Source organism: Thermobia domestica, chromosome 3 (assembly GCF_964235325.1).
Source record: "Thermobia domestica chromosome 3, izTheDome1.hap1.1, whole genome shotgun sequence".
Classification (NCBI taxonomy): Eukaryota; Metazoa; Arthropoda; class Insecta; order Zygentoma; family Lepismatidae; genus Thermobia; species Thermobia domestica.
Window position 1 is genome coordinate 235,304,097 of NC_137456.1, and position 26,406 is coordinate 235,330,502.

At 36.6% G+C, this 26,406-nt stretch overlaps 1 protein-coding gene across 1 annotated transcript in view; it reads right to left on the reverse strand.

Annotated features, from left to right (window-relative positions):
* Positions 1-3,026: 3,026 nt before the first annotated feature.
* Positions 3,027-26,406, reverse strand: part of LOC145681595 (uncharacterized) — a 42,929-nt gene continuing 19,549 nt past the window's right edge. Inside the window, exons 3-6 of the mRNA XM_081753219.1 lie at positions 21,889-21,984; positions 13,036-13,149; positions 8,273-8,389; positions 3,027-3,271 (exon numbers count right to left, since the gene is read on the reverse strand). Coding sequence (XP_081609345.1) covers positions 3,197-3,271; positions 8,273-8,389; positions 13,036-13,149; positions 21,889-21,984 — 402 coding nt within the window. The 3' untranslated portion in view covers positions 3,027-3,196. The remainder of the gene's footprint in view (positions 3,272-8,272; positions 8,390-13,035; positions 13,150-21,888; positions 21,985-26,406) is intronic.

Here is a 26,406-nt window from a genome sequence, read left to right on the forward strand (position 1 = left end):
CAGAATGAAAATATCTCGAACAGTTCTCAAGATATATGTATTTAAAGATTTTGACCCCAAAAGCGTGGGAGATTTGACGCAAAATTTCAAGTGGGCATAACTTGGTCAAAAAAATTTTTGAGTAAAACGCAAAAATGTGGGTCCCTTATTTTTGTACCTAGTATAACATATTTAAATTTCATGAAACTCGGAGAGAATCACTCGACAGATTTTTTAAAATTTGCCTGAGTTGAAATGGAATAGGCCGACATTGTCTTTTAAATAACCAGAAACCGACACGAAAGTAGTAATAATTTCCAAACAAATTTTTACACCCATCAATTTTGTGTGTTAGAAACCATGAGACCCTAAATTGAAATTAAATTAAATCTTTGAGTTTTACGTTCCACGAATATGCCGGTTAAGCTAAAGAAGACGGTGATGATGAGAAATGAACGAAATGATGGAATGAAGAAAGTGGGTGGAAACGGGAGAACCCCGAGAAAACCCACGCGCACAGTGTTCACCACAAAATTCACTTGACGCGAGCTGGGATCAAACCAAGGACCCCATGCACCAGAGGTGAACGCCCTACCACTGCGGCCCCCAAGAAAGCCTAAATTGAGTGTGACTCCTAACAGTTAACATTTAATGACATTAATTGTTAACATGGCACCTGATATTGACTTTGAAATAAATAAAAGCAGACAGAGGTTTATATTTTCGTGTTCTCAATAACCAGAAACAAAACAGGGGGAGTAACACTTTAGTAGGAAATTTACCTCCAAAAATTGATGGATATAAAACACGACAGCACGAATTGAGTACGTGTCCTAAGACATAATAGTAAACATATCGTAACACCGACAGCTAATAAGATGCCATATTTTTGGATAGAAAGTAGGGGACAAAATAAATGTGTCTTCCCTTCGTAACATCTGACCTTGTCTTCGAAACTACCAGAAACTGAAAGAGTAATTTCGTAGGAAAATTTTACTTTCCCCAAGCAAATATAAGGACACAAAGCCATCTTGTCTAAAATGACTGCGTATTCAAAGAGATAACATGTAATGATACCAATTTGCAATGTAAAATCTGACCGTATCTTTGATGTATTCAGTAACAAACATGAAGTTATACTTTTGGATAAAAATACGAATGGGAGAAAATAAATGTGTCTTCTAAGAAATAATGGAAAATGATATCTATATTATAAAAGAGAACGCACAAATCCTTTGTTAGCTCATCACGCTAATACGGCTGAACCAATTTCTTTTATTTTTGGGGGGTTATTAGGATTTGGACCCTAGATGGTTTTTATCATATCACTTTAATTTTTAATTACCAGTGTCTTGAGATAATTGACCATTCAAGTGTCCATACGTACAAATCCTTTGTTATTAGTTCATCATAGGTAAAAATAAACGTATTTATATGCAACCCGCATGACCGTGTCACTCGGCGGGTTAACATAAATGACAGGCGCTATAATGTTAACATTTACTGCAATTTGAAAGCGAAAAAGTAAAAATTATCTAAGTAACAAAGTTTATTGCGTTCCGGGGTGACCGCAGCGAAGCGGGGTGAACGCTGCTAGTTAATTAATATAACAACGTCTGATTTTGTCTTTAAAATATCAAGAAACCGATAAGGGGATTAATAGTTTCCTAGGAAAATTTATCTCCTCCAAACAAATTTTCTGATATGAGCCCATTTTGCCCAAGATGAGTGTGTTAAGAGATAACACGGAATAATATTAATTTATTCCGGAATGATATAATGTAACATTTTACTTTGTCTTTGCAGTAACCAGAAACCGACGACGGGTATTAACTTCCTATAGGAAAATATTACCCCCTGTCAAATTTTCAGGTATAAAGTCATCTTATCCAATATTAGTTCGCCTGTTAAGAGATAACACGGATTGATATCAATTTATAATGTAATATTTTAGCCTACTTTGTCTTTGAAGTAACCAGAAACCGTCAGGGGTATTTATTTCCTAGGAAAATTCTACCCCCATTTAAATTTTCGATTATAAATTCATCTTGCATATTCTGAGAGATCACATTCAATTATTTCAATTTTTGATGTGACTTCTGACTTTCCTTCAAAATACCGAAAAGCCAACAAAGGTATAAAGATTTCCAGGCGGTAATATTTTGCATGGGTGAAGATTTCTAGGGGTAGAAAAACCCAGTGATATCAACCAGAATGAATCGCATAATTTTTACGTATTCACGCTCCGTCCTTTCAGCGGAAGTGTACAAATGAGTTGACAGGATAGTTCAGTGTAGCTATCTTACCAGTTTCTGTGGGTGTGAGCAACGATATTGGACTAATAACTAGCGGGAAAATGAAATACTACGGAGAAAAGTGTCACTTTGTATTTTTGTGAACAATTTCGTTACAGAGTAGAGTGGTTATCGAAAGTTTGTTCGTAAGCAGTTCTTTGCAGTACTGTAGATTCAAAGTATTTTTTTAGTGCTAGAAACTCATGAAGAATAAACTGAAGCTGACTTGTTTCATCACTAATAACATATTGCCTGCAATGTTGATTTGTTGGGATTTCTCTGGGAAGTATTTCCCCAGGAGCTACTAAATTTGCCCCGGGGAAATATCTCGATCATGCTCAACATGGATTATCAGTAGTTTGGTAGTACTATTCTCATTCCCAACGTATTGAAAGTTTTCCCGGGGAGAAATCTCAAATAACTGCGTATTGGTTGCACGATACAGCGTCAAAAACAGGAGTCTCTTGAGAGAAGGGTATCGGTAAACAAAATAGCATTTTCTTCCTACTACAGCTTACCTGCAGGTTCAACAGAAACATGTGCAACACTACATGTTCATTGTTAATTATATTTTGTTCATTATCATTGTATTATCAAGATCAGTGGTAACCAAGCCATCAAACCAGTATGCGCAACTGCAGAAGTGACTCTACGAACAAAAATATACTAAGTATATACATAAATATGGAAGCATGTTTATTCTGATTTATTGAAAGAAGTACACACAGTTTTTGTTTATTTACAACTTACGAAGTAAAAAAAAAAAAAAAAAAAAAAAAAAAAGAACTCAATCCAAAATGTGTCAGTTTTCCATGGTTAATGTAAGTTTATTTTTGTCTGATTTCCTCGTTTGGTTACTTTCTTCACTTAAAAAAAAAAAAGTTTAAAATGAATGATTCTAATGATATATGCTTTAAACCACATTATAAAAAAGAAAAAGCCTTAGTAGCAACCGTCACAAATTCGTCCACGACATAGTCAGGAACTGAAGTCACCAGCTGAAAAAATACAAGAAAACCATCATATTAATTTTACGGAATCTCTGTTACAAATAAATAAATAAATAAGCAACAAGTGGCAAGGTATACAATCTTGAAGATACTGAAAGTTTCTGGCAAGAACTGGAAATAATTTTCTAAATTATTTAGACAGATATGTCTCATACTCTTGTATGACAATCCATCCAATTCCATTCTTTTGAAGTGATGCATGACATTTTTGGAGAGAATTACAATAAAGTCTATAATGGTACAGCGTACTCAAGATGAAACGTAAAGTAGTGAGAATTTCCGTCATCTTGGATTGCTTTACAACGACAGGAGCAATTTAATGTTATATTGTATGGCATACATCACTTACAAAATTAAAACATATTCGATGTTCATGGATAGCTTTACTGGTATGCGTATTGAAAAATATTCTCAACACTTCGACAGACAGGTAAATTAATTTCATGATATCAAAATGGCGGAATTTGCTACAATTCTCTATTCTCCAAAGTTTACACCTTCACTCCGACAGCATTGTAGAGATACGCATGTCCTATCTATTTATACAGAGAAAATTTTGACACTTCATCAACAGTTGATGTGTTTTTTCTTTGTCACATGATACCTAACATGTTGAATTTATTTATTTCTTTATTTGTTGGCACAAATAAAAGAGATGTTGTTACGGCCATATGGCTTTTATGAATGTATTTTAAAATGCTATGTGGTTTAAAACATGTTGTCACCAGGGGTGAAAGTGGATCCGAAAAGGTAGGGGGACGGTAGTTAGCGGCATGACGTCACGCCGTCCCCCTGCATATCTTTGACCATTGTAATTTCTTAGGAACTGGGGGAACGCCGTACATATTTTTTGGAGGTGGAGGGATGGCGTCCCCTTACATTCCCCTTCACTTTTATCCCTGGTTATCACATAAAACAGCTATAAAATGATTGCAGCTGAACTTATTTACTTCTTTTGTCAGAAGAACGAAGTTTGGGATTTTTCTTTACATAATCTATAAACCGCCTGAAGTGTAGTCAAAATTTCTCTAGACCCCTAATTTGATTTCTTTCATCTGATCTATAAAATGGTTTATAACTTAACTTTCATTAAATCCAAATTACATCGATTGTTATCATCAGAGAATTTATTAATGTAATATTGAAGAGATTTATCCATTTTTCCTCCTCACAATTAGGCCAACCGCCGACACTTTCTTTATATTAAAAATTCAAAATATAATTCCTAAAAAAAATAAAGTTCAAGTATAAAAATTGACAAAATAAAATATTAAAACAAAAACTCTGTAAATATTACAACAGGGATCGCGGAAAAGCTTAAACTATTATATAAACAACAAAATATAAAGTAAATAAGAAAACAGCTCAAATCATAGCAATAATAAAACCAGTTGAGAATGCTTGAAGAGCATTGCCAGAACAATCTTAAAAAGAAGTATTTTTGTTTTCAACAGATCAACACCAATATAACCTCTCTCTCTCTGACTTACGGTTCCTGAGATATGGCTCCTTAAATCTCCCGAAATTGGAACTATTTTTTTTTTTTTTGGCCAATATCTCGGAAACGATAAGAGTAACAAGAAAAATTACATCACTTCTTTAGTTAGTTTTTGACGTTCCTTCGAATGGGTGGCTCAAAATTGAAAAATTCGCAAATAACAGACACACACACAGATACAGACATAGAAAATTCAGTAACGTACTTTTTAAGTTCGTTGAACATGGCAGAAAAGAAAATAAAAATAACAATTTCACAGAATATTAACTATCCCAATCTCACGAATAAAACTGAGAATACTGCATACTGCATTTAACCAGAGACGTCGTTAGGTAGTCTAATGGAATGCAGACACACTGCTGAGGGAATCTCTGCTATCCTTTCCGCAACCCCAGCATATATTGTATATAAATTCAATTTTATCTTCACTTATAAATGCAATTTTATCTCCCTTGAAAATAAAATTGAATTTAAAAGTGATGATGAAAAGCGCCGTAAATTTTAGTTCCAAAATTACAAGAGAACTTCTGTAATTATGTTGTCTAAGATCGCACAAACGGAAGGAAATATCGTGTAATTGTTGTATTTTGACCTATTACACTCCCTCGAATGCTTCTCACTGTCAGTGAAGTTCAAAAACAGCAACATTATCATTTGACTTTGAAAGCTTACCGAATTATCCAACTGCACGTTTGCGTGCATTGTAAGATGGACTGCAGAACAGCAATCCAGATAACGTAATGGTCTCTTTCAAAAACATTTAAGATAATCTTTATTTTTCTTTTTTTTAGTGTGTCGTCTTACACTTCCCGTTTCTTCTTCCTTGAGTTTTAGTTTCATAACAGCGATTTCATTCTCAAAACAGAACAAATACATATAAATAAAAAGTCACATTTTTTCCGGTGTTGATTTTTTGCGACAGTGAAATCAATCAAGTTTCTGTAGTCAGAAGAGTCAAAGTGCAGTAGGGACTGGTATAAGTTATCACAAATTTGTTTTATAAATATATTATTTGCTCCATCCTGAAGCTCCATGTTTTATTTTTATTATTTGCTCCAGCCAATTTTGCCATTTTATAAGGATGGCTTCAGTTGTCATCGAAGTAACTGGTCTGACAATGCTATTTGAGTAAGAAATAAATTAGATTTCACTCAGTTGGCGACAGATAGGACCCCCTTGTTGTTGGCATATATATACAGTAGAGCGTCGATTATCCGAACGTCGGTCAACCGAACGACCGCTTAACCGAACTGTGTACTCGCTCGCACCTGTTACTCTCCCACCCTACCGTCCATCATCCCACTCACTTCCAAACCAAGTTTACCATAGTAGTCGCCGCACTGAGCCACCGCTGGCGGAACATTGCTTATAATGGGGCCTTCATAAGGCGCTGCTGACCGGCCAAGCCGCCAGTCGCTGTGTTTCAACAATCAGCACACTTCTTTTTATGAATAAATTTACTGTACAGTACTTCTTTTTGGCAAATAAACATGTACAGTTCGATTATCCGAACAAACCAGTTTTCCGAACACCCATGTCCCCCAATTACTTCGGATAATCGACGCTCTACTTATATATAGTCTCTCTCTCTCTCTCTCTCTCTCTATATATATATATATATATATATATATATATATATATATATATATATATATATATAACAATGAATACCGAGAGGACGGGAATGATTGAAATGCTTGACACCTGTGTTCCTACCCCTCCTTTATTTGCTTTTAGACCACTGAAACCGGTTTAAAAATAGTTTCTATGTGGCAACAATGAGCGGCACGATGACGCGTGCTAAAAAAGCGCCGACTGCGTCGTTATTGCGTGGCTCAGTCTTGCTCTTATCCATTGCAGTAAGTAATCTCTCAAGTCTATAAGTATTTTGTCGGGAGAATTGACTTGGAATTTTTACATCAGTAAATGAAAGCTGTTTGTAAGTGTCATTTTAAAAATTATAGCTTTAGGTTATTCTTTGTAAGATAGTCCTCATTTGAAATAATAAATGCTAGTGTACATTTCGAAGGGAAATAAATTTATTCCGAGTTAATAAATTTTTAAATAAATTCAAAAACTGTTTGCATTTTAGAAACACGAGACATTTCACGAGACGTATCGTCTCGAAAACGAGACGAGACAAGAAATCTGTCTCGTCTCTTGTCTTGCCTCAAAGAGTTCTGTCTCGTCTCTTTATCTCATCCCGTGGCAACACTAGTGTTATGCATGATGTCCGTAATTGAGTAATTGGGTGGCGCAAACAAGTTGCTAAAAGTATGCCTCTGTTGTGTCATAATTGGAATTAATAAACAAGGATGATGACAAAGGTTAGAATACATACTTTCCAATCAACGGCGCCAACTTTCCAAAATGTATGTGGGTGCATATCAATGGCGGGCCATGTATATTTTCAGGGCAGCAGCTTCGATATTTTTTTTTTATTGATTTTCTTTTAGTTAAGAATTTTCTATGAACACTGACATAAAGGGATGTGCTGTGATAAAGTAAAATATACTAGTATTGTAATTATAAGTTGGGGCTTCCCTAGCTCAGTCAGTAACACGGCTGAGTTAAACACAGGAGAAACGGGTTCAAACCTGGATCCAAGGTTAAGTTACCGTATGAATATTCTCAACATATGTAATCGTAACATTAAGTGTATACTTTAAACAATGTACATGATGCACAATGATTACAAGAGCCAATGATATTGTGAACACGTTACTAAAAGAAAATACCACATTGATACAAGCGGTTAGCGCACGCCTTTGGCGTGGAAGACCCAGGTTCGATTCCCGGTGGGAGCTCATGTGGTTCGGATTCCACGTTAATCAGTAGGTCCACGTCTCATATAGCCTCGCTCCTGAACGGGACGTTAAACGCAAATTCATTCAACATTCATACAAATTAATATGAAAATATCCTCATAGAAGCAAATAATTTTAGTAGTAGACTATTGCAGAAAGAAATTACAAAGATTTTGTGACTAACTTAAAGTGACTAACTTAAGTATGTTACTTGATTGCCTTTGCACAAACACATTTAAAACAAAACCAAAAAAAAGTATGTTTTAGAGGTTAGAAATTTTAACTTCCATCTCAATGTTTCAAATCTATATATATATATATATATATATATATATATATATATATATATATATATATATATATATATAAGATTATTTGTGTGGGTACTGGAGCCCCGGAGCCAATGATAAAATACGTATTTGGAACAGACTTGCGACTATCATTTCTCAATGCTGCGGTCAATTATTCAAAAATCAGCGTAAGAACCTTTCTCATACTGACATTTAAAATCGAAGCCATTTAAAATCGATTTGATACTTAAATATTGAAAACAAGCATACAATGGGTTTAGCAACAAAACCTTAAAAGGAAACAACAAGGTCTTTGCCTTGCTTCTAGTAAGAAAAAGTGTTAAGTAAGAAAAAAAAACGAATAAACCCCTTTCATTTTGCCTTAAATTCTTACCTGCATAAAGGATCCTAGTCCAGTACCAAAAATCCTCCCAGTTTCAAAAAAAGTTTTCTTGTAGTATTGTAGTTCCCTCACTAGGCGTTCTGTGTAATGATTCAGCTTTTCATCAGGCTGAAAATAATCATAATAACAATAACAATAATAAAAATAGAGAACAACAAACATTAGTGTTTGACGAGGGTGATACAGAAAGTAATGCCTCCACGCTCACTACTTTGACAATAGTGCTCCGAACATTCTGAACTGTTTGTGCACTGATATTAAGCTATAGCATTTCACCTTCTTTCACTTTCCGATCTCTTCTTGTTCCAGAGTAATAGAGCAATCCATGGCATCTAGTGGGACGTTCGGTTGAATTTCTGGCTGCGGAAGGTTTACGCCCAGGAACATTCATCACCGGCGACGAGTCGTGGATACACCATTACGACTCCGAAACGAAGCGTTAGTCAATGGAGTACCGCCACACGTCCTCTACTCCGAAAGAAAAAATCAAAGTTGTCCCATCTGCTAGCAAAGTATTAGTCACTTTCTGCTTCATCCTGCCTATAGGCCGGATCTTGCGTTCTGTTACTTTTGGATCTTCCTCAAACTTAAAGATCACCTTAATGACCAACGCTACAGTTGTGACGCGTAGGTTGAAGCAGCAGTTGGGCAATAATATCGTTAGCAGCTACCACAATTCTTCGTCAACAGCATGAAAAACGTTGTTTCACGTTGGCGCCAATGTGTTGCCCGTAATGGGATTATGTTGAAAAATGATGCCACCATTTGTAGCTGACATTGTAAGCTTTCCACTCGGTAATCTCTGTGAAACACAAATAAAGATATCACCTTTAAGTCATTACTGTATGAATCACCCTCGTACATTCTTTTCCCTTTTTTTTTTACTTGCTTTGCGCAGGGTTACCAGATCTCTCCGATGGTATTATATATATATATATAATACCAACACACATATATATAGGGTGTTTCAAAACAACACCGACAACGTTTGGGAGGTGATTCCTGACATCAAGACAAGACAAAAAGTATAGACCAACCTGGGTGCACAAATGCTCCCTTTTGGAGTTATTCGCTGAAGAAAACATGAAAAAATGAACTTTAAAGGTCCATAGCTTCAAAACTATGGGACTTACCGTAGTCGGGTCAAGACCACTTAGAATCTACTATGTGCCCTATCGAAATATCCACGTTTCAGAATCCTGCGGTAATTCCGCAACATTTTTTATAGAGGTAGTTGGTGAGTACTTCAAATCGTGTGCCCGCAGCCAAACTCCCTCTATAAAAATTATTGTGTGAGTACCGAGGATTCTGAAACATGGATTTTTGTATAGGGCACATATTAGTTCCTAAGTAAAGTCTTTACCCGCCTACGGTAGGTAACATATTATTGGAGTTATGGACCTTTAAAGTTCAATTTTTCATGTTTTCGGCAGCCTATATCTTCGAAAGGAAGCATTTATGCACCCAAGTTGGTCTATACTTATTGTCTTATCTTGGTGTCAGGAATCACCTCCCGAATGTTGTCGGTGTTGTTTTCAAACACCCTGTATATTTTGGGTGGTCTGGGAATTTATTGTAGGGAATTGTGATTCCTCCCATATATCTCTCTATGCTGCAGATGATGGATTTTGATTTTTTATGTACTGTATCCACGCCTCTTATCCATATAGAAAAAATGTCAAAGCACGTAGGGTAATTCAATATTTTTTTTGATAGTTTGGACACATTGAAATTTTACTTTCAATATAGAACTGTTCCTTCTGAATACACTCCAGCCTAGTGTAATGCGTTTTTTTTATTATTATTATTTCTCTCTTAATCCTATAATAATGGATATCTCCTTGGATTGGATTGGATCTTTAGCCCCCCCCCCTTTCGGCAACGAGGCTATATGAGATGTTGACCTATAACTTAAGGTGGGATCCGAACCACATAAGCTCCTGCCGGGAATCGAACTCAATTTCCTATGCTGAAGGCTAGTAATCTAACAACTTAACCATGACGAAGCTCTTCTGATATATATATATATATATATATATATATATATACACTGTATATTAAAAAAACTGGTGTAGCTCATCCCTAATTCAAACAGCACGCTTGTGAAATGGAATAAAATGAATAATAGAACTCGGGGGTAAATGTAGGTATTTATTGCTTCTAATTACGTATTTTTAACTATAATCGTTTTTTTTTTTTTTTTTTTTCGTCGAACATCACTTTCATGTTTACCACATTCACTCTTGACCCGAATTCCTTGCTCCTCAAGTTAAACTTCCCTGTAACATCTTGCAGTTCTTTGTTCTTACGGAGTACGATTACATCAATGTAACCAAGATACATCAGATGTTTTCCACTTTGCCTTTACCCCTCTGTTCTCCTAGTTAAGATATCAAAACACATCCAAATACGTTAATACGAAGTCTTGCAGAAATACTATCATACTGTCATAATTTTCGTTCTACTTTTACAGGTTTTTTTGTGCCAAACTGTTCACTGTCGGGCATTTGCACAAGCCAGTTTATGGATGTTATCTATAACTTTTGTATAGACTCCCAGCGGCGACAGCGGTCGAAAAGGTCTAACAGTTTCTTCAGTCTAGCTATCCTGAGTCAGATTTTTGCTGGGTTTTCCTCATTCACACCAGGCAAATGCCGGGATGGTACCTAACATAACAGTCTCAGGCCGCTTTTTTCTTCCCCATTTCTTTCTTCCTCTCCAATGCCCCGGGCAGTGTTATCGCAGAGGGCGTCGTCCCTCATATGTGTGGCGTCGGCCAATGAAAACTTGACCCATGACACACTCTAACCCATCAAAAACCATCTTCAACTCTGACCCATGATCTACTCCCTCCTCTCAACCAAGTAAAGAGTTTACACTTGTAATAAAAAAGGCTGTAAAATTATCACTAATCGGAGTTTGAATTTCTACGATTAATCGTTCCGATATAATACCGGTGGATCTGACCTTCATAATATAAAATGGTAAACTGTCACGAGCCATATTACGATGAATTTCAATTCATTTATCATACATAATGATTTCCTTGTTGAATTACAGATACTTTTCAGTGGAAAATAGAATGAAATTTGAAAGTTTCAAATGAAGGTAGAGTAGGCCCACATAAAGAAAAACTGTTAAATTCGACTTCTCGAAAGCCAAGTAGTACGTTCTATTGCTACTATTATCATTACAAATACCAATATCCAAAAGTACCTGAATTTTTTTTTTCACTTAGATATACTCATCTCAGGTAAGTAAATAGAAACAAATCAAAAAGGAAGAAAAATGGAGGTTTTGAAAGTAAATCGTAGACAAATTCACCAGTGTTCAGAAAATGCTCTCTACAACGCACTGAGTAGAGTAGGTCACTGGATCACGGTGGGTGGTGGGTTGCGTCCTGATCAACCACGACCCACTAACCCATTCTATCTCTGGTAAACAAAACTCACTAAAGGTGAATACATTTAAGAAAGTCTAAACGTGATGAAGATTAATCAAAGAGAAGGATGCAATTTACGGCAGAGACAACTAAAGGTTGAAAGCTATATTAAAGTTATTTTATATTTTCATATGCTTCTAATTCTTAATTTTAGTTTTTATTTTTAATTATATTTAGCTTCGACCTTGCACGATTAAAACAATAATCAACTAACTTCATACCTATCTATTTATATAAACGCAATACTGATCTATTTATATATACATACGAGGTGTGTTCAAAACGAAACCGAACTTTGGCTATAACATCATTGCTCGTTGTACAACATTTTAAGTACTATCCCCGTTAAAGCAGCCCCCTCTGCTGGAAATATACCTTTCCCAACTGGAAAGTCTCCTGGGTTGTACTTTCTGGGATGGTGTGTAGGTCTCTTGTCGCATTGTCTTGAATCTCTTCTATGGTTTGGAAACGTCGTCCTTTCAAAGTGATTTTAAGTTTTGGAAACAGGAAAACCCTTCTGGGGCTAGTTCCAGATAATAAGGTGGATGGGGCACAACAGGAGTCTGATGTTTTGCCAGATAACTGCAGATGAGGAGTGAAATGTGAAGATTTCCCAAAATTCAGGCCTCTTTCTGCACCTAACGTCTCCCAACCACGCTAAAATGTCCTGTGTTTACTATCTGACGAAGATGGACAATACCTTTCCAAACAAGAAACAACCAACATCACCTTAATCTTTGACCGATTCATACGTTGCTTTTTTTTTTTTTTAACAAGAAGACCTCAATGAATTGAAAAGCGATTGAAATCTCTCTGTGAATGTTTTGCCAAACTTGTAGCAAAATCTCGCGCACGCACGTTGTTCTTCAAACTCTTTCATTGTCACTGAATCATTAATCCGACGAACAGCTTGTGCATGTGCTCACTTCAGCGACTGTATCTCGGCAACTAACATTCATAGCGAAGCGAGGAGAATGGCAGTTTGTTGTCTAAACCTGCCGCTAGGTGCATTCAGTAACCACAGCACGCTCCCTTCGATGGTTGACGCGCTATTTCTATAGTTCGGTTTATTTTTGAACATACCTTGTAGTTGTTACATCATACAAATATTTACATCGATATTTGCTTCTTGCAAAATTTCTATTTTATTTATTTATTTATTAGTTTATAAACTTCAAGAGGCGTGTCAACATAAGTGGTCCACCCTGCAAATAGATTACATAGATATTCATTCAGTTGGAGATTTCAACTAATGTTTCCAACTCACAAAATACTCTGATTCACTATAATTAATTAAATATAACAGATTTACCGTCATAGTATCTTCTATTTCTTCGTCCAGTTTATTCATGAGAATGAATATTCTGGCCATTGTATGAAGCCCTCGAAGCAAGTACCTGGCGTAATTTATTCCTATTCCAAAGAACTGAAAATTACACGAGAAAAGTTATTAAATTTAAGTAAATGTAAATACCAATGATATCATATAGGAAATTTATAGCTTTTCAAATTCCTTACCATAACTACAAGTATCATCTTATTTAAATATACTGGTTAACTCACCTATGTTAGTCAGTATCGGTTCCACCGACAAGTCACCAACTTACAGAATATAAATGTATTTTAGAGCTAGAACAATTATAGATTGCATTAAACACTTTTAATGTAGCTATTAATCGGGGTTGTTTTGTTTAAAACAAATTATTAAAACTTGTTTTGAACAATTGGTATTGTTTAAAACAAATTTTGTATACGTTTTAAACATTTTGTTTTAAACACGTGTATATTTAAGACATGTCTTAACCATATATTTATTTTTTATTTTATTTTATTTTTGTAAAAAAAAAAAATATCTGCCGGAGAAAGAAAATTGCCAAAATGTGCTCCCCATTCAGAAGAATACTTTCTTCCCGTGTGAATGTTTTGATTTCTCTTGGCTACAGCAGGACAATGTGATGATCTACAATTCATTTTGTCTCCTTTTCCCCCCTTGTTTTTAACGTTTATTGTATTGTTTAAATGCTTATCACATAACTTGCGAGAAAGTGTCGTAGTCGAAGGTTGAACTACTTGTAGAACCGATCTTCAAAAATAAATAAAATAATTAATTATCATTGAAACAAGTTTTTGTGTTGTATTCAGAAAGCAAACAAAGGGTTCTTTGCTAATTTGTGGATCTGAAAGTAAAATATCGTTCGTACAGTACATGTTGGTTCTCAGTCTCCGTACAACTTGGAATCGTTTAACGTGAGTTTTACGGGAAGAAAAAAAAGGACATCATTTGGAGCAAATTTATTAAAGTAACTCAAACTTCATCAATTAAGAAAACGACCATACGAGGTCGTTGCAAAACATGTAACGTAATTGGTTTAGTTCAAAGTCTAAAGAATCAATATGAAAAATTCAATTTTCTGTACATATATATATATATATATAAAAATACTGGAAACCGAAACAGATGGAATCCGTTCAGTTCAAGGAGAAGTAGTGCAGGATATGACTGGTTATATGGACTACTCCCTCACCAAAGGCCTAGCATATCTTCCGACCCGCTGCAGTGGCGTTTGACCTAGGCCTTTGGTGAGAATGTTGTGACTATGCTGTGACGAAACACCCGAAGACACATGTGCCGGAAGATTAATATGTATAAAAGGAAGATCTTCATTCAGCAATTGAGGCGAACAGTGCCTAGAATTCAGTGAGAGTGGACAAACCATTCGGCAGCACTTACATCAACTTGGGAAGCACTACAAGTTGGGTCGATGGGTCCCTCATGATTCAACTCCGGGCCAGAAGGCAACGCGAACAGACACCTGCGTTTATTTGCTGCCTCGTCTGAAGAAGGAGCCATTTCTGGACAGGGTGTTGACATGTGATGAGAAGTGGGTCCTATACGAAGCTCCACGGCGCCGTCCGTTTGGTCGACTGCTAGTGGCATTGTGCATCGGGAACTGCTACCAGTTAGTCAGAGCATCAACTGTGTACTGTCAGCAGTTGAGCCATGTTCAAGAAAAAGTAAAAACTCTGGAGCCAGCACTTTTGAATCGAAAAAGGTCTTCCTGTTACAGAACAACGCTAAGCCCCACTTGGCTAGGATCACCCGGGACACCATTCTACGCCTTGGATGGGAAACACTATTGCATCCGTCATACTTCACGGACATTGTACCGTCCGATTATTATCTATTACATTCTTTTGACTACCATCTTAGAGGACGCCAGTTCTTCCTAGTAGAGGTGGAAAATGCACGTGATACCTTCTTCGCTTCACAGTGCATTAAGCTCTAGCGCGATGAATTTCATGGCCTTCCAGAACGTTGGCAGAAGGTCGTCAATGCTGATGGGGACTATTTTTGATGTTCCAGACACGTCTTAGGTGACATATCGATGTTCGAAGGTGGTAGATGAAAAAGCGACAGAACATTTTTGGTTATCTTTAAAGTTTGAAATGTTACTGTATTTCTAATCCTTCTTCTTTTCTTCAAGTTACTTCTACCAAATATTATAGGTATATATATCTCTCTTTCAATGTATAATTTGCTATATGTGTGCATATTATACATATTTGCGGATATTACCCCTATATTGGGGGGAAATGCCCAATTCGTAGACTTCAGTTTAAGCTGCACTAATATTGTCACTTGAAACATTATCGTTATGTTACTTGTACACAACAATAAAGGAAAGTCTACAGTATGTTGTCTGAACTTTTCACGCTGAAGAACCCTTTACACTTGATAATACATGATCAAAAGGCTTAATGCGTGCATATTCCCCCGAGTGACTATAATACGTCTATAATATAACAATAAATAGAATAGTTCCATCAGTGTCCCCCGGAATACTAAGTGTACACCCCGGAACATTTTTCTGGAAGAAACAATGCTTCGAATTTCATAGTCAATGATGCATAATTATGTTACATAAATGCAGGGTGTGTCAAAGAGAATACACCGACGGAAAACAGCAACCACGAATCCGAAATGAAAGAAAGAAAAACTGCATGACAAGGTGCAATCTAAACTTTTATATGATTGCTGCTAGAGAGGGACGTCCGTTTAGAGGTCATCTGCCCCTACCCTGAGCAGTAATGCAGATTTTGGAAACTTCTGCTGAGCAAAGTCCAACAGAAAAAAATTGAAGTCCTTACACCAAATAAATACGGTTTTTGATCAGTTATAATAGATTTCCAATTGTCGTGAGGAGCTATAGGCCTATGTTGCTCCCTTGTATATTTTTGGGCCCAAGGATTATAATGGTGGCTCTACTTTCTAGTTTGGGGCATGCTTAAAATTCTGGAAGTTGGTCGTAAGCAACTTTGCAGTTTTGATCATCTGTATTTATTCAGTGTAAGGACCACACGCTTGTGTTGTATCTGTTGGACTTTGCTTACCAAAAGATTTCTAAAACTGCCTTACTGCTCCCAAAGTCTGAAATTCAGGCTGCCTTCCTGCCCCACTGACACTGACACTGACTCAGGCTGTCAAATGAAACTATCCCACGCTATTTCACGTCGTTTTAATTACATTTATTTCGGACTTTTCACTGCGAAGATATTATATTTTAAAATAGAATTCATTTGCCGAGCAAAACTGAACTTTATTGAAAATGGACTTGGGTCCATTGTGCTCTGAACGCCTCAAATATTACTTTTCTTCAATACGTAGCTTTTATACTACAATTAGTTGTGCAGTATAAAAATATTGTATGTAATAAGAAATGGAGCACAGTCTGTGAACAGAACTTAGAAACTTCCGGCGTGCAATTTGCTTCCTGATCGAGTTGGGCTGCCAAATATAATGATTATATTCTTCAGACAATAGGCAACTTGCCCACCTAACTTCGTTCAGATTCGGCTAATAGTTATTGAGAAATAGAATACCACATTCAAGGTGGCTCGAGCCCGTCGAGATCGGTCAACAAATAGAAAAAATATATATAGCGACTATTTTCCCTTGTACAATGGGATATCGGCTCACTAAATTTCGTTTAGATCCGATCAGTAGTTACCTAGAAATAACGTAAAATGTATGACATACGAACATACACCTTTGGAGTGAAACTTTCAAGTAGTCTAAAAAGTAGTGAGCCTTTTGCACACGAAATGGCGTTGGTATCACAAATCTCAGGGTATATAAGTCGCATAAGGATAGGCTTAACGTCATTTTTGACAACTGGCGTGATGTTCAGAAAATGTTGGAATTCTTATTATCAGACGTAAGGTATTGCACCGTGAAGATGAGTGAACTTTCAGCAAAATTGAGTCACATTTTACAATTTTATTTCGGTAAAGGCCAAATACTACTCAATTCCGTAAAGAAATTTGTACTGTTTATGGGGAAGATGCGTTATTAAAAGAAACAGTCGAAAGATGGTTCAGTCACTTTTGTTTTGAAAATTTCGACGTGCAAGATGCTCCTTGCAGTGAGCGACAGATCAGAGTAAAAGTAGATGATATACCGGCATAATTAGAGTGAGACATGTATGTAAGTAGTCAATGCCATCACCAAGAACCTAAATATCCATTACCAAACAGTGTTAATCCATTTGGAGCAAGCTGGCTACGAAATGAAACTCGACGTTTGGGTACCACATGATCTGCTCAAAAACATTTACTCAATCGCATTTCTTCTCGATCTGTACTGACACATAACGAAGTCGAGTCGTTTCTGAAGCGCTTACTTACGAGTGATGGAAATTGGATAACTTACGACAATAACGTGCGAAGAAAAATCATGGTAGAAGCGAGGAGCTCTCTGACGGTTAGAAAAATTGTGGTGTGCCTTTGGTAGGGGTGGAAGGGCAACGTGTGTCACGAACTGGACAGAACGATATACTCCGACCTGTAATGATGGCACAAATACACCTAGCAATTCAAAAGAAATTACTGGAACTAGTCAACAGAAAGTGTGTCGTATTTCACGCTGACAAGACCAGACTCATACACATTTAACGATCCGTCAGAAATTAAGAGAACTTCGCTGGTAGGTTTTAATACATCCACCGTTTAGCCAGGACCTGGCACAATCGGACCGTCATTTATTTTCTTCTCTGCAGAACTCTGAAGTGTAGAAAGTTAGTTTCAAAGGAGATCTGAGAAAACCACGTGCCACAATTTTTTTTTTTTTTTTTACCACAAACCATACTACAGCCACAGATGGCAGATCGGTTTGTGGTTTCAAAATGTGGTTTTAAAATGTTATTTTCAAATAACAATAAATGTACTCTGAATTTGGCTTACAGAGGAGGCTCAGTACTTTTTAGACAACCGGATATAAACTCTCGCATCCTTACACCGGAAACTAAAAATCTGTCTTAATTTTTTATTAGCTACAAAGGCATATTCTTTATTCTTTCCTCCTTCCACCTATTATCGCGATGGATGCGGAAAATATCATCTGTTCCACAGAAATAAAAATGAAACACCCACATGTCTAGCCTCTAAGATGCAAAACACCAAAAGCGATCCTGTTGTGCATCAAGGAACAGCTAAATTCGCCTTGCTTTTGGTTGTTGACGAGCAAGGAACGAAAATGAATTGTCCAATTATTTTTTTTAACACTTCGCTACATGGATCCGACACTCGCTTGTTTTAAATTTCCTGCAAACTCTCCAGAGCGAAATTGAAAATGTGACAAATCAAAGGACATCAAAACCTGTCTGAACTGAACTACAGAACGATCTTGCAATTTACAGCATTATGAATTAGAAGCCAATATACTTAAAAGTAATAAGGAGTATCACTAACCCAGTGTTCCCTTTCTCCCTTCAATTTACTCACCTCCTTCTGACACCTATAACAGTAAAAGACGTTCTGAAAGTGTTTCTAAGATCACTTAAGTGTTTAACGTACACTTAACATTAACAACGTAGATACAACGTAGCCTCAATCCGGCTAAATTCCAAAATAGACAGCCGACCAGCTACTCGAGTAATATGTAATCCAGGTGTTATTTGAAAATGCAGGTTGCAATAAATGATTAGTAGATAATTGATAAAAAGGTATTATACTTGTAAATTCCCTTATATGGCAACGGGATTTATGTGTTTAATAATTGATTCAACACAGAGTTAAAACAATTATCCATTTAAAATAATGTTACTTAGTTATCGTTAAAAGTTTGCATTTAGTGACTTCTACAGCTACGATATTAGGCGTAGACGAATTGATCCTGACAAGTGTTGGTAAAATCGAAAGAATGTTTTCAGCACAGATACTAATATTTAGGGTAGAAGGGGGTAATTGGGTGGAAAACATTTTTAAAAATTTATATTTTGCATTTCAGTACATTTTTATGGAATTTAATTACACCCAAATTTTGGGTGGGTAGATGTTTATCAGAAAAAAAAAACTTAGATGAATTTTGAGAGGATGTAGTAGTGACAAAAGAAACCAAAAACTGATTTGATTGAGAAATAACATATTTGAAACCGAGTTTTAGATTTGTGCGTGTTTTGGTTTGTCACAATCAATCGCCCATCTGATAATGTTTTGAGCCAGATTTTTTACTGCTGCTTTAAAACATCATACGGATGGTACCGTGAGGAGCAGCAATCTTGGGTCCTCACTATAAGGCAGTTAAAATTTTGTTAAAATTTGTACCTTGGGAGCATGATGTGGGGGTAAATGGGTGGAATGCCTTAAGCGAACATTTTTTGCTTAGAATTCATTTGAATGTTGTGCTATCTTTATCTTTTGTGGTGTACAGTGTACACTTTTGTGTTAGTGCATTGTGCTTATTAAGCTATTTTATTCAACTTAGGCCTCTAGTGGCGGTTACATATGCCAATAGTGCTGGTCCTATAAATAGGACCTGTTTATCAATCTAGAATTCCAATACATGTTCTATTGTAATAGTTTATAGTTATTTAGCGTTAATCTTATTAGCTCCTCCTATGTTTGTTTGAATTACAGTGCCTATTTTCTTGTTGTTTTTTAATTTTTTTTGTACGTTTTAGGCCAAAGTTTTGACCGCTTAATTTTTTTTTCGTATGTGATACATTTTGCATTAAGTTCACAGGATACTATACTATACTATAAACAATAACTGTAAAGCTTGAAAAGGCATTCAAATGTCTTTGAGATTTGGAAATAAGTTACTCCTTATTTTGCGTGAACAAAGGTACAATTCTCTCTAGGCCACATAAAACTATTAGTTTTTAAGTGAAATACAAGTTTTATACATCAAATGAAAGCTTGAGTTTTCTTCATTTATACCCAATCCCCCCCCCCCCCCCGATGGGTTTATGTGCACCGGCAATGGCTTTAATCAGTGTTCGAAGTGGGAAAAAAAACAACAGAGGCGGTATGTTTTATTTCGATTTTGACTCGACGTACCTGCTATCTAAATGTTGAAATACAGTGAGGGTATGTTGCCTAAAAAATTGCATTTCTATTTACATAATGACTTAAAAAATTCAAGAGTTTCTCTGTATTTACGGGGGAGGGACATGGAGACACTTTGATCCCCCGCCAACAACTTTCTGAAAATAAAATAAAATAAAATAAAATACATACCCTTATGTTGTATTGTAGAGAATTATTCCTTTTAATGCTCAAAAACCAAGTTCTTATATTAACAATTTCCTGTGGGAAAACTACCGGACCCCCCACTCGACTAAGGGGTATTCCAAACCCTCGGAAGATCTGCTCATGCTCAAAACACGACATTTATATGCATTAAGACAAGACATACACAAAATACGAAATAGACAATTCAATACGGCACATTAAACTATAAACTAGATTAACTTCTTTGAAGACACCTCAGTTTAAAAACAAAAAATAGGGAAAAGGTAACAAAAATGTCGGTGTAGTCAACTTAGAATTTGTTCGCACATAAGAAATAAATTCTTTTTATGTGCAAAGCTATTCGTCAATTACAGTGTATAAAAGTGGATTTATTAAAGGTATTTAGCATCTACACTCCAGTGACGGTATGTCTTGATCACTGAAAAACCAGAGGCGGCGGTATGCCTTCATCACGGGTAAACCAGAGGCAGTATGGGATACCACCGCATACCGCCTCACTTTGACCACTGGCTTTTAATCATTTTGCACCCACTTACCCCCTTGGTAAATCAGACTAACAACAATAAAAACGTTGCTGCATCAAAAGTAAAGATGCCGAAAGCTTATCACTATCACAGTAGGTGCAGAAGAACCTGCAACATTCTTAAAAACTAGAAAAACACCTACAACCTGTGAGGAAAAAAGGTTGAAAAAACATAGCTCCCAATTACCCCCTTCTACCCTATTTGTATTAGACTCTCACGCTTCTTTAACGTAGGTGGGATTGTAAGGAATTATACATCTAAGACAAGCGCTAAATTAGAAAGAGTATAATATTTTATTTAATACAAAAAATTAAGCCCAAGAGAAGCATCGGCATATGTTGGTCTGAGGGGGGCCAGCAATTTTAACAGAAAATGTTACTTTAAAAAAAATTGCCTAATTTTGATTAGGTAAGGTAGTTTATTTTAGGTTAGGTCAAATTAGCTTTGTTACTTCAATTTAAATTATGTCAGTACTTAATTTGTCCCCCCTATGTTCGACATAACCCCAAGCATCTATGATCACTACTGATAAAAATATGTAAATAAATGATATCGTAATAATAAACAGAATGTATTATTAATCAGTTTGATAATTCATGTTCCATGCATAGTAATAAGTTCTACTAGATCTTACAATTAATTTTACTATACATATGTATCCAAAAATTCCTCATCCAATATGGTTTTCATATGAACAAACTTACATTATTTTCATTTCTATCACTTGCTTGTATTTACAGCTTTAAGACAAGTGTTACGGGGCAATTCCAACCATCTTGCATTGAACTTACAATCTAACATTTTTTAAAAATAAAAAATTACTTTTCTCTTATTCATGTCAGATTGATTATTTTTGTATTTACCGTCCCTTTCAGCACCGAGGTTATATGAGACGTGGGTTTACAACTTAATACGATATTCGAACCAAATGAGCCATTACCAGGAGTCGGATCCATGTCTCTCGGACCGAAGGTGAGTAGACAACAATAAAGCTCATTACACGTTAGAGATCGTGCTTTGATCAATATGTCATGTTTAGCCATGATAGAAGTTAAATGTTCAGATAATATTCGATGGGAATGCAGTACTACTAATAAATCGATACTTACCTTCAAAATCCGTGGACCGAGTATACTCAATGTATTTACTACTCGCTTCTGTCTTTCAGATACTGTTTCATTCTCATCAAACCTTTCAGTCAAATCCTACGAAATTAAGAAATCAAAATTTTATTGTCTTTCTTAGTATATAAAAATAATATATTACTCAATTCTATTTTCTGTTTCCTTTCCTGATAATACAGTAATACTGCGGATCTCCTACTTTAACATATTACTCTGTATTCGATAAGGTAAAACATTCTTTTATGGAAATCTTAATGGAATAATGGTCTTCGGGGTTTACTCCCACATTCTCATTCTATGAATTATTTCATAATAATTTACTCTCATTAATCACACATTTTCTTTTACCTATGAGGCATAACTACGGAACGTTAAATTAAAGATTTCAATTCATTTCAACAACACTTAAACAACCATTATATTTCCATCGTTAAATTTTACCCAGAGACTTAAATCAACTCGTTAATTTATATGGCAAGTATTATATTCAAAGAGAATTAACTTCCTCCATATAGAATGGTCTAAGCAAACAATTATACTTTCGTAATACTTGTAAGTGGACATTTACTAGTATTAATGTACACTTGGTTTTATTTATTTATTTATTTTTTAATCATGGTTCAATTCCTTCCCTCTCGTATTTAGACAATTGTAGATTGACTATAAAATCCGTGCTAAATGCTAAAACGAAAATATTGAGTAAACAACCCAGATGTTACTTCAGAACTAATGGAACATATACGCACACGCGTTGTTCTGAGGGTCATTTGAACTATTTCCACATTGAATACTAGATAGCCAGTTTTTCATTGAGTAGTGTTAGGCACATAGGACATATTTTTACATTAAACCGAACTTTTTCCAGTTTTAGCACTTATCACGGATTTTATATTCAGTCTACAATTATTGTCTTAGAGCTTACAAGTTCTCTAGAACTCTTTACTGGGAATGTGGAAGAGACGAGTTTAATCGAGATATAAGAAGGCCTCGACTTGACTTGAGAAAATGCTGTCCCGACTCAAAAATAGGATTTCTGTCTCGACTCGACGATTGTGTCTTTACTCGTCTCAAATGAGATAAAATATACGATGTAAAATCTATATATTAAAATGCTAGAAAAGTTTACATGTTTGTGGTCAATCCTTTGTTCTCGGGAACCACAGGCTCTAGAAAGATTCCGTTTTCACTGATCGCAAATTTTACATAGATTGTTCAGTTCTAATTGAATATTTTAAAAAAATGGCCATTATTTCTTTATTACATTTTAGAGGAACACTGGAAATGTTGAAATTTAAAAAAATTAAAACATCATATGCGGCGTGTTATACATTCCAACACATATATTTGTATGCTAGGGTTGTATATCTCTTAAGGCGTCTGTTTCATGACCAAGTGATAATGAAAAACGAAGGCTAACCATTTCTCCAGTCTAAGATGAATCTTTATTGTTCGGAGTGTTTTGCCCAATGAACACCATATATCAGTGACATTATAATTAATTTGTGAGTGTAATGTATTTGCTTGTTACATATTTCAGTCCTACGGTATGCTGGCTAGGCTAAAGGAGACGATGATGATGATAAATGAATAAAATGAATAAAGTGGGAGGAAACTTGAGAATCCCGAATAATCCAAGTACATGGTGTTTGTCCACCACAAAGATCACTTGGCGCGAGCTGGGACAGAACCAGGGACATTACACACCAGAGGTGAACGATCTACCACTGAGCCACCGCGGTCCCTGAGGGACATTGACAAAGATGAACGTGCTCTCGGTGTACGACGCCATCCACACGTGTGAACAGGGCCGGATTAAAGGGAGGATTGTTGGCTATAGCCCCGGGCCTTTGGTGAACAGGGGCCTTCAATCTTATCAAAATCTCAACTGGCTATCTAAAAACAGTCATGAAGATACAATCATTACCATAAAATAAAAATGACCAAAAATATGAAACATATTCCCTTAACTTTTCTACTGTACTTTCACAGAAATGTAGCAGGTGAAGTCAGCAGGGGCACATATTTTTTCTAGCCCCGGGCTTCCAGATCGGTTAATCCAGCCCTGCGTGTGGCAGAAAGTAGATAAACATGGGAGGTAATTTACATTAAAGAAATATATGAAGTGTTCCTTCAGGTACAAATTGTAATAACTATTGTCATTACTTTTTCCCTACTCTTGTAATTTAAGCAGTAGCACAACCGGTCACTGTTTGGAAAGAAACCGGTCACACAGATGAAGAACATATTTCTGGGGTATGGTATCCCACTTAAAGGCGATGATTGTTGAGAGCTGATTGCAGTCAGACGCGGTACTGCTTTGTCCTATCTGTGTTCGATAAGGCTTAGGTCCGAAGATTTAGGGTACTACGAGTATAGCACTGGCGACATGGCAACGCATGTTATTTTGTTGGAAGACTTAAACACATGAAACATCTCTCAGCGGGTATTCATAAAACATAAACACTTTTAACTACTCCCAGTGGTCACACAATCATTTGTTGAACTAGGTATCTAGTCATATAGTGCTGAAAGTGTTTTGGGAGTGTGGTAGGCCTATCTCATTTTTGCTGTAAGTCTTGATCTAATTGGGCGATAGTATTTGTTGAAGATCAGTTGGGGTTAAGCGAAATCGCACCACGTCCTACATGTGGTCGATATGGCCTAGGTCTAAAGGCCTAGATGAATAACGCGTAGAGAACAAGGGATGTTTTGATGTATGGCAATGCGCGTTGTCATTGTGAAAGATAGTGTCCCGTAGTATCCAGATAAGGTTGGAAGACAGAATTGTTGACATTATGAATGTACAATGTACTTGGTGTACTCCCCTAAATGAAGACTAGAAACGAACGGAATAGTATTAGTATATACTCCCTTAGCAGAATGACATACGTAGATCTGAATTATGAGTGTGAACCCCACTCACCTGCATGTCTGCGGATATATATAGGTCGTCACTGTGTGTAAGACAAAGGTTATGGTACTCGTATCGCTGAATATATCAGTCCTCCATTCACCTTGCTACAACAGTCTTTCCCAAAACCACCGAAGGTATTGTCGACAGTGAGCATGAATCAAGGGTAATCGTGTGATAGAAATGCACGAAGATAGACCTCTCTCAAGCTTCTGAAGATTTAGTGTTAGTGTGCTCTCATTCTGGGCCACGGTGGCTCTAATTGCCTTGCCGTGTCAGTTTGGGAGGTCCGAATTATTCTTTTGTCCCACAGAATGTGTCGCGAGTATCGTGGGACAAGTTTGGGGAATCCTGTCCCCTATCGTGCACACCATAGCTAGACCACTGATACGTCACATGAGAAACAACCAGGTACTTCGTATTCCCACTATACAGCTACGCTTGATGTAGTCTACGTACGAGGGATGAAAGTAAAGTTACAAAGTATGCAATCGTGTATATATTATTTCATATAATCAATACAGCCAACAGACATTACATTAGGTTATTTTTTAACATAGTCCTCATATCGACTGAGGTATTTGTCGCATCGTGAAATGAGTTTGAAGATTCCCTCTTGGTAAAAATCCTGTTTTTGCGTGTTGAGCCACATTGTCACGAAGTGTTTCACCTTCTCGTCGGAAGCGAAGTAATGAAGGCCTCCTAGATGCTCCTTTAAGTGCGGGAACAGGTGAAAGTCGCTTGGAGCGAGGTCAGGGCTGTAGGGATGGTGGTCGATGATGTTCGAGCGAAATTGCTTCAACAGCGTGGTGGTCTTCTGGAACGTATGCTGGCGCGCGTTGTCGTGAAGGAAGATGACGTCCTCGGTGAGAAGTCCTGGCCATTTCCTCCTGACTGCTTCACGAATCGTGCAAAGGTCTCACGGTAGCGGTCAGTGGTCACTGTGCGTTCTCTTTCCTAAAACTCCACGAGTTTGACACAGACACTGTCCAAAAACACTGTGGCCATCACATTTCCGGCAGATAGCGGCACCTCAAACTTCTTTGTCTCGGCACTTCAAACACAGCCTGTGATCTAATACACACAATGGATTCGCTCACAACTACACTCGTTGTGTTCAAACCACTAGCAGCATGCCCTCTAGAGACAGTAACTACTAGCTGCATGCCCTCTTCAGACAATAACTACAAGCAATGTGCCCTCTACAGACAATAACTACCAGCAAAATATCATCTACAGACAGTAACTGCTAGTAGCACGCCCTCCACAGACAGTAATTACTAGCAATATTCCCTCTACAGGAACTACTAGCAACATGCCCTCTACAGATAGTAATTGTTAGTAGCTTGCCCTTTACAGACAGTAATTACTAGCAGAATGTCCTTTACATCCAGTAGTTACTAGCAGAATACCCTCTACAGATACTACTATTAGCCTGTTGCGTACGCTGATCGGTGTGCTGAAACAGCTAGCCAAATAGTCGATCGACGCTGAACATCGGGTATATCGCGAAACTTTTTGTAAATACAAAAGGATATTCGAAAATAAATATTACACACTAATTGTCTTTTTTAAAAAATAAGTTTTCAATA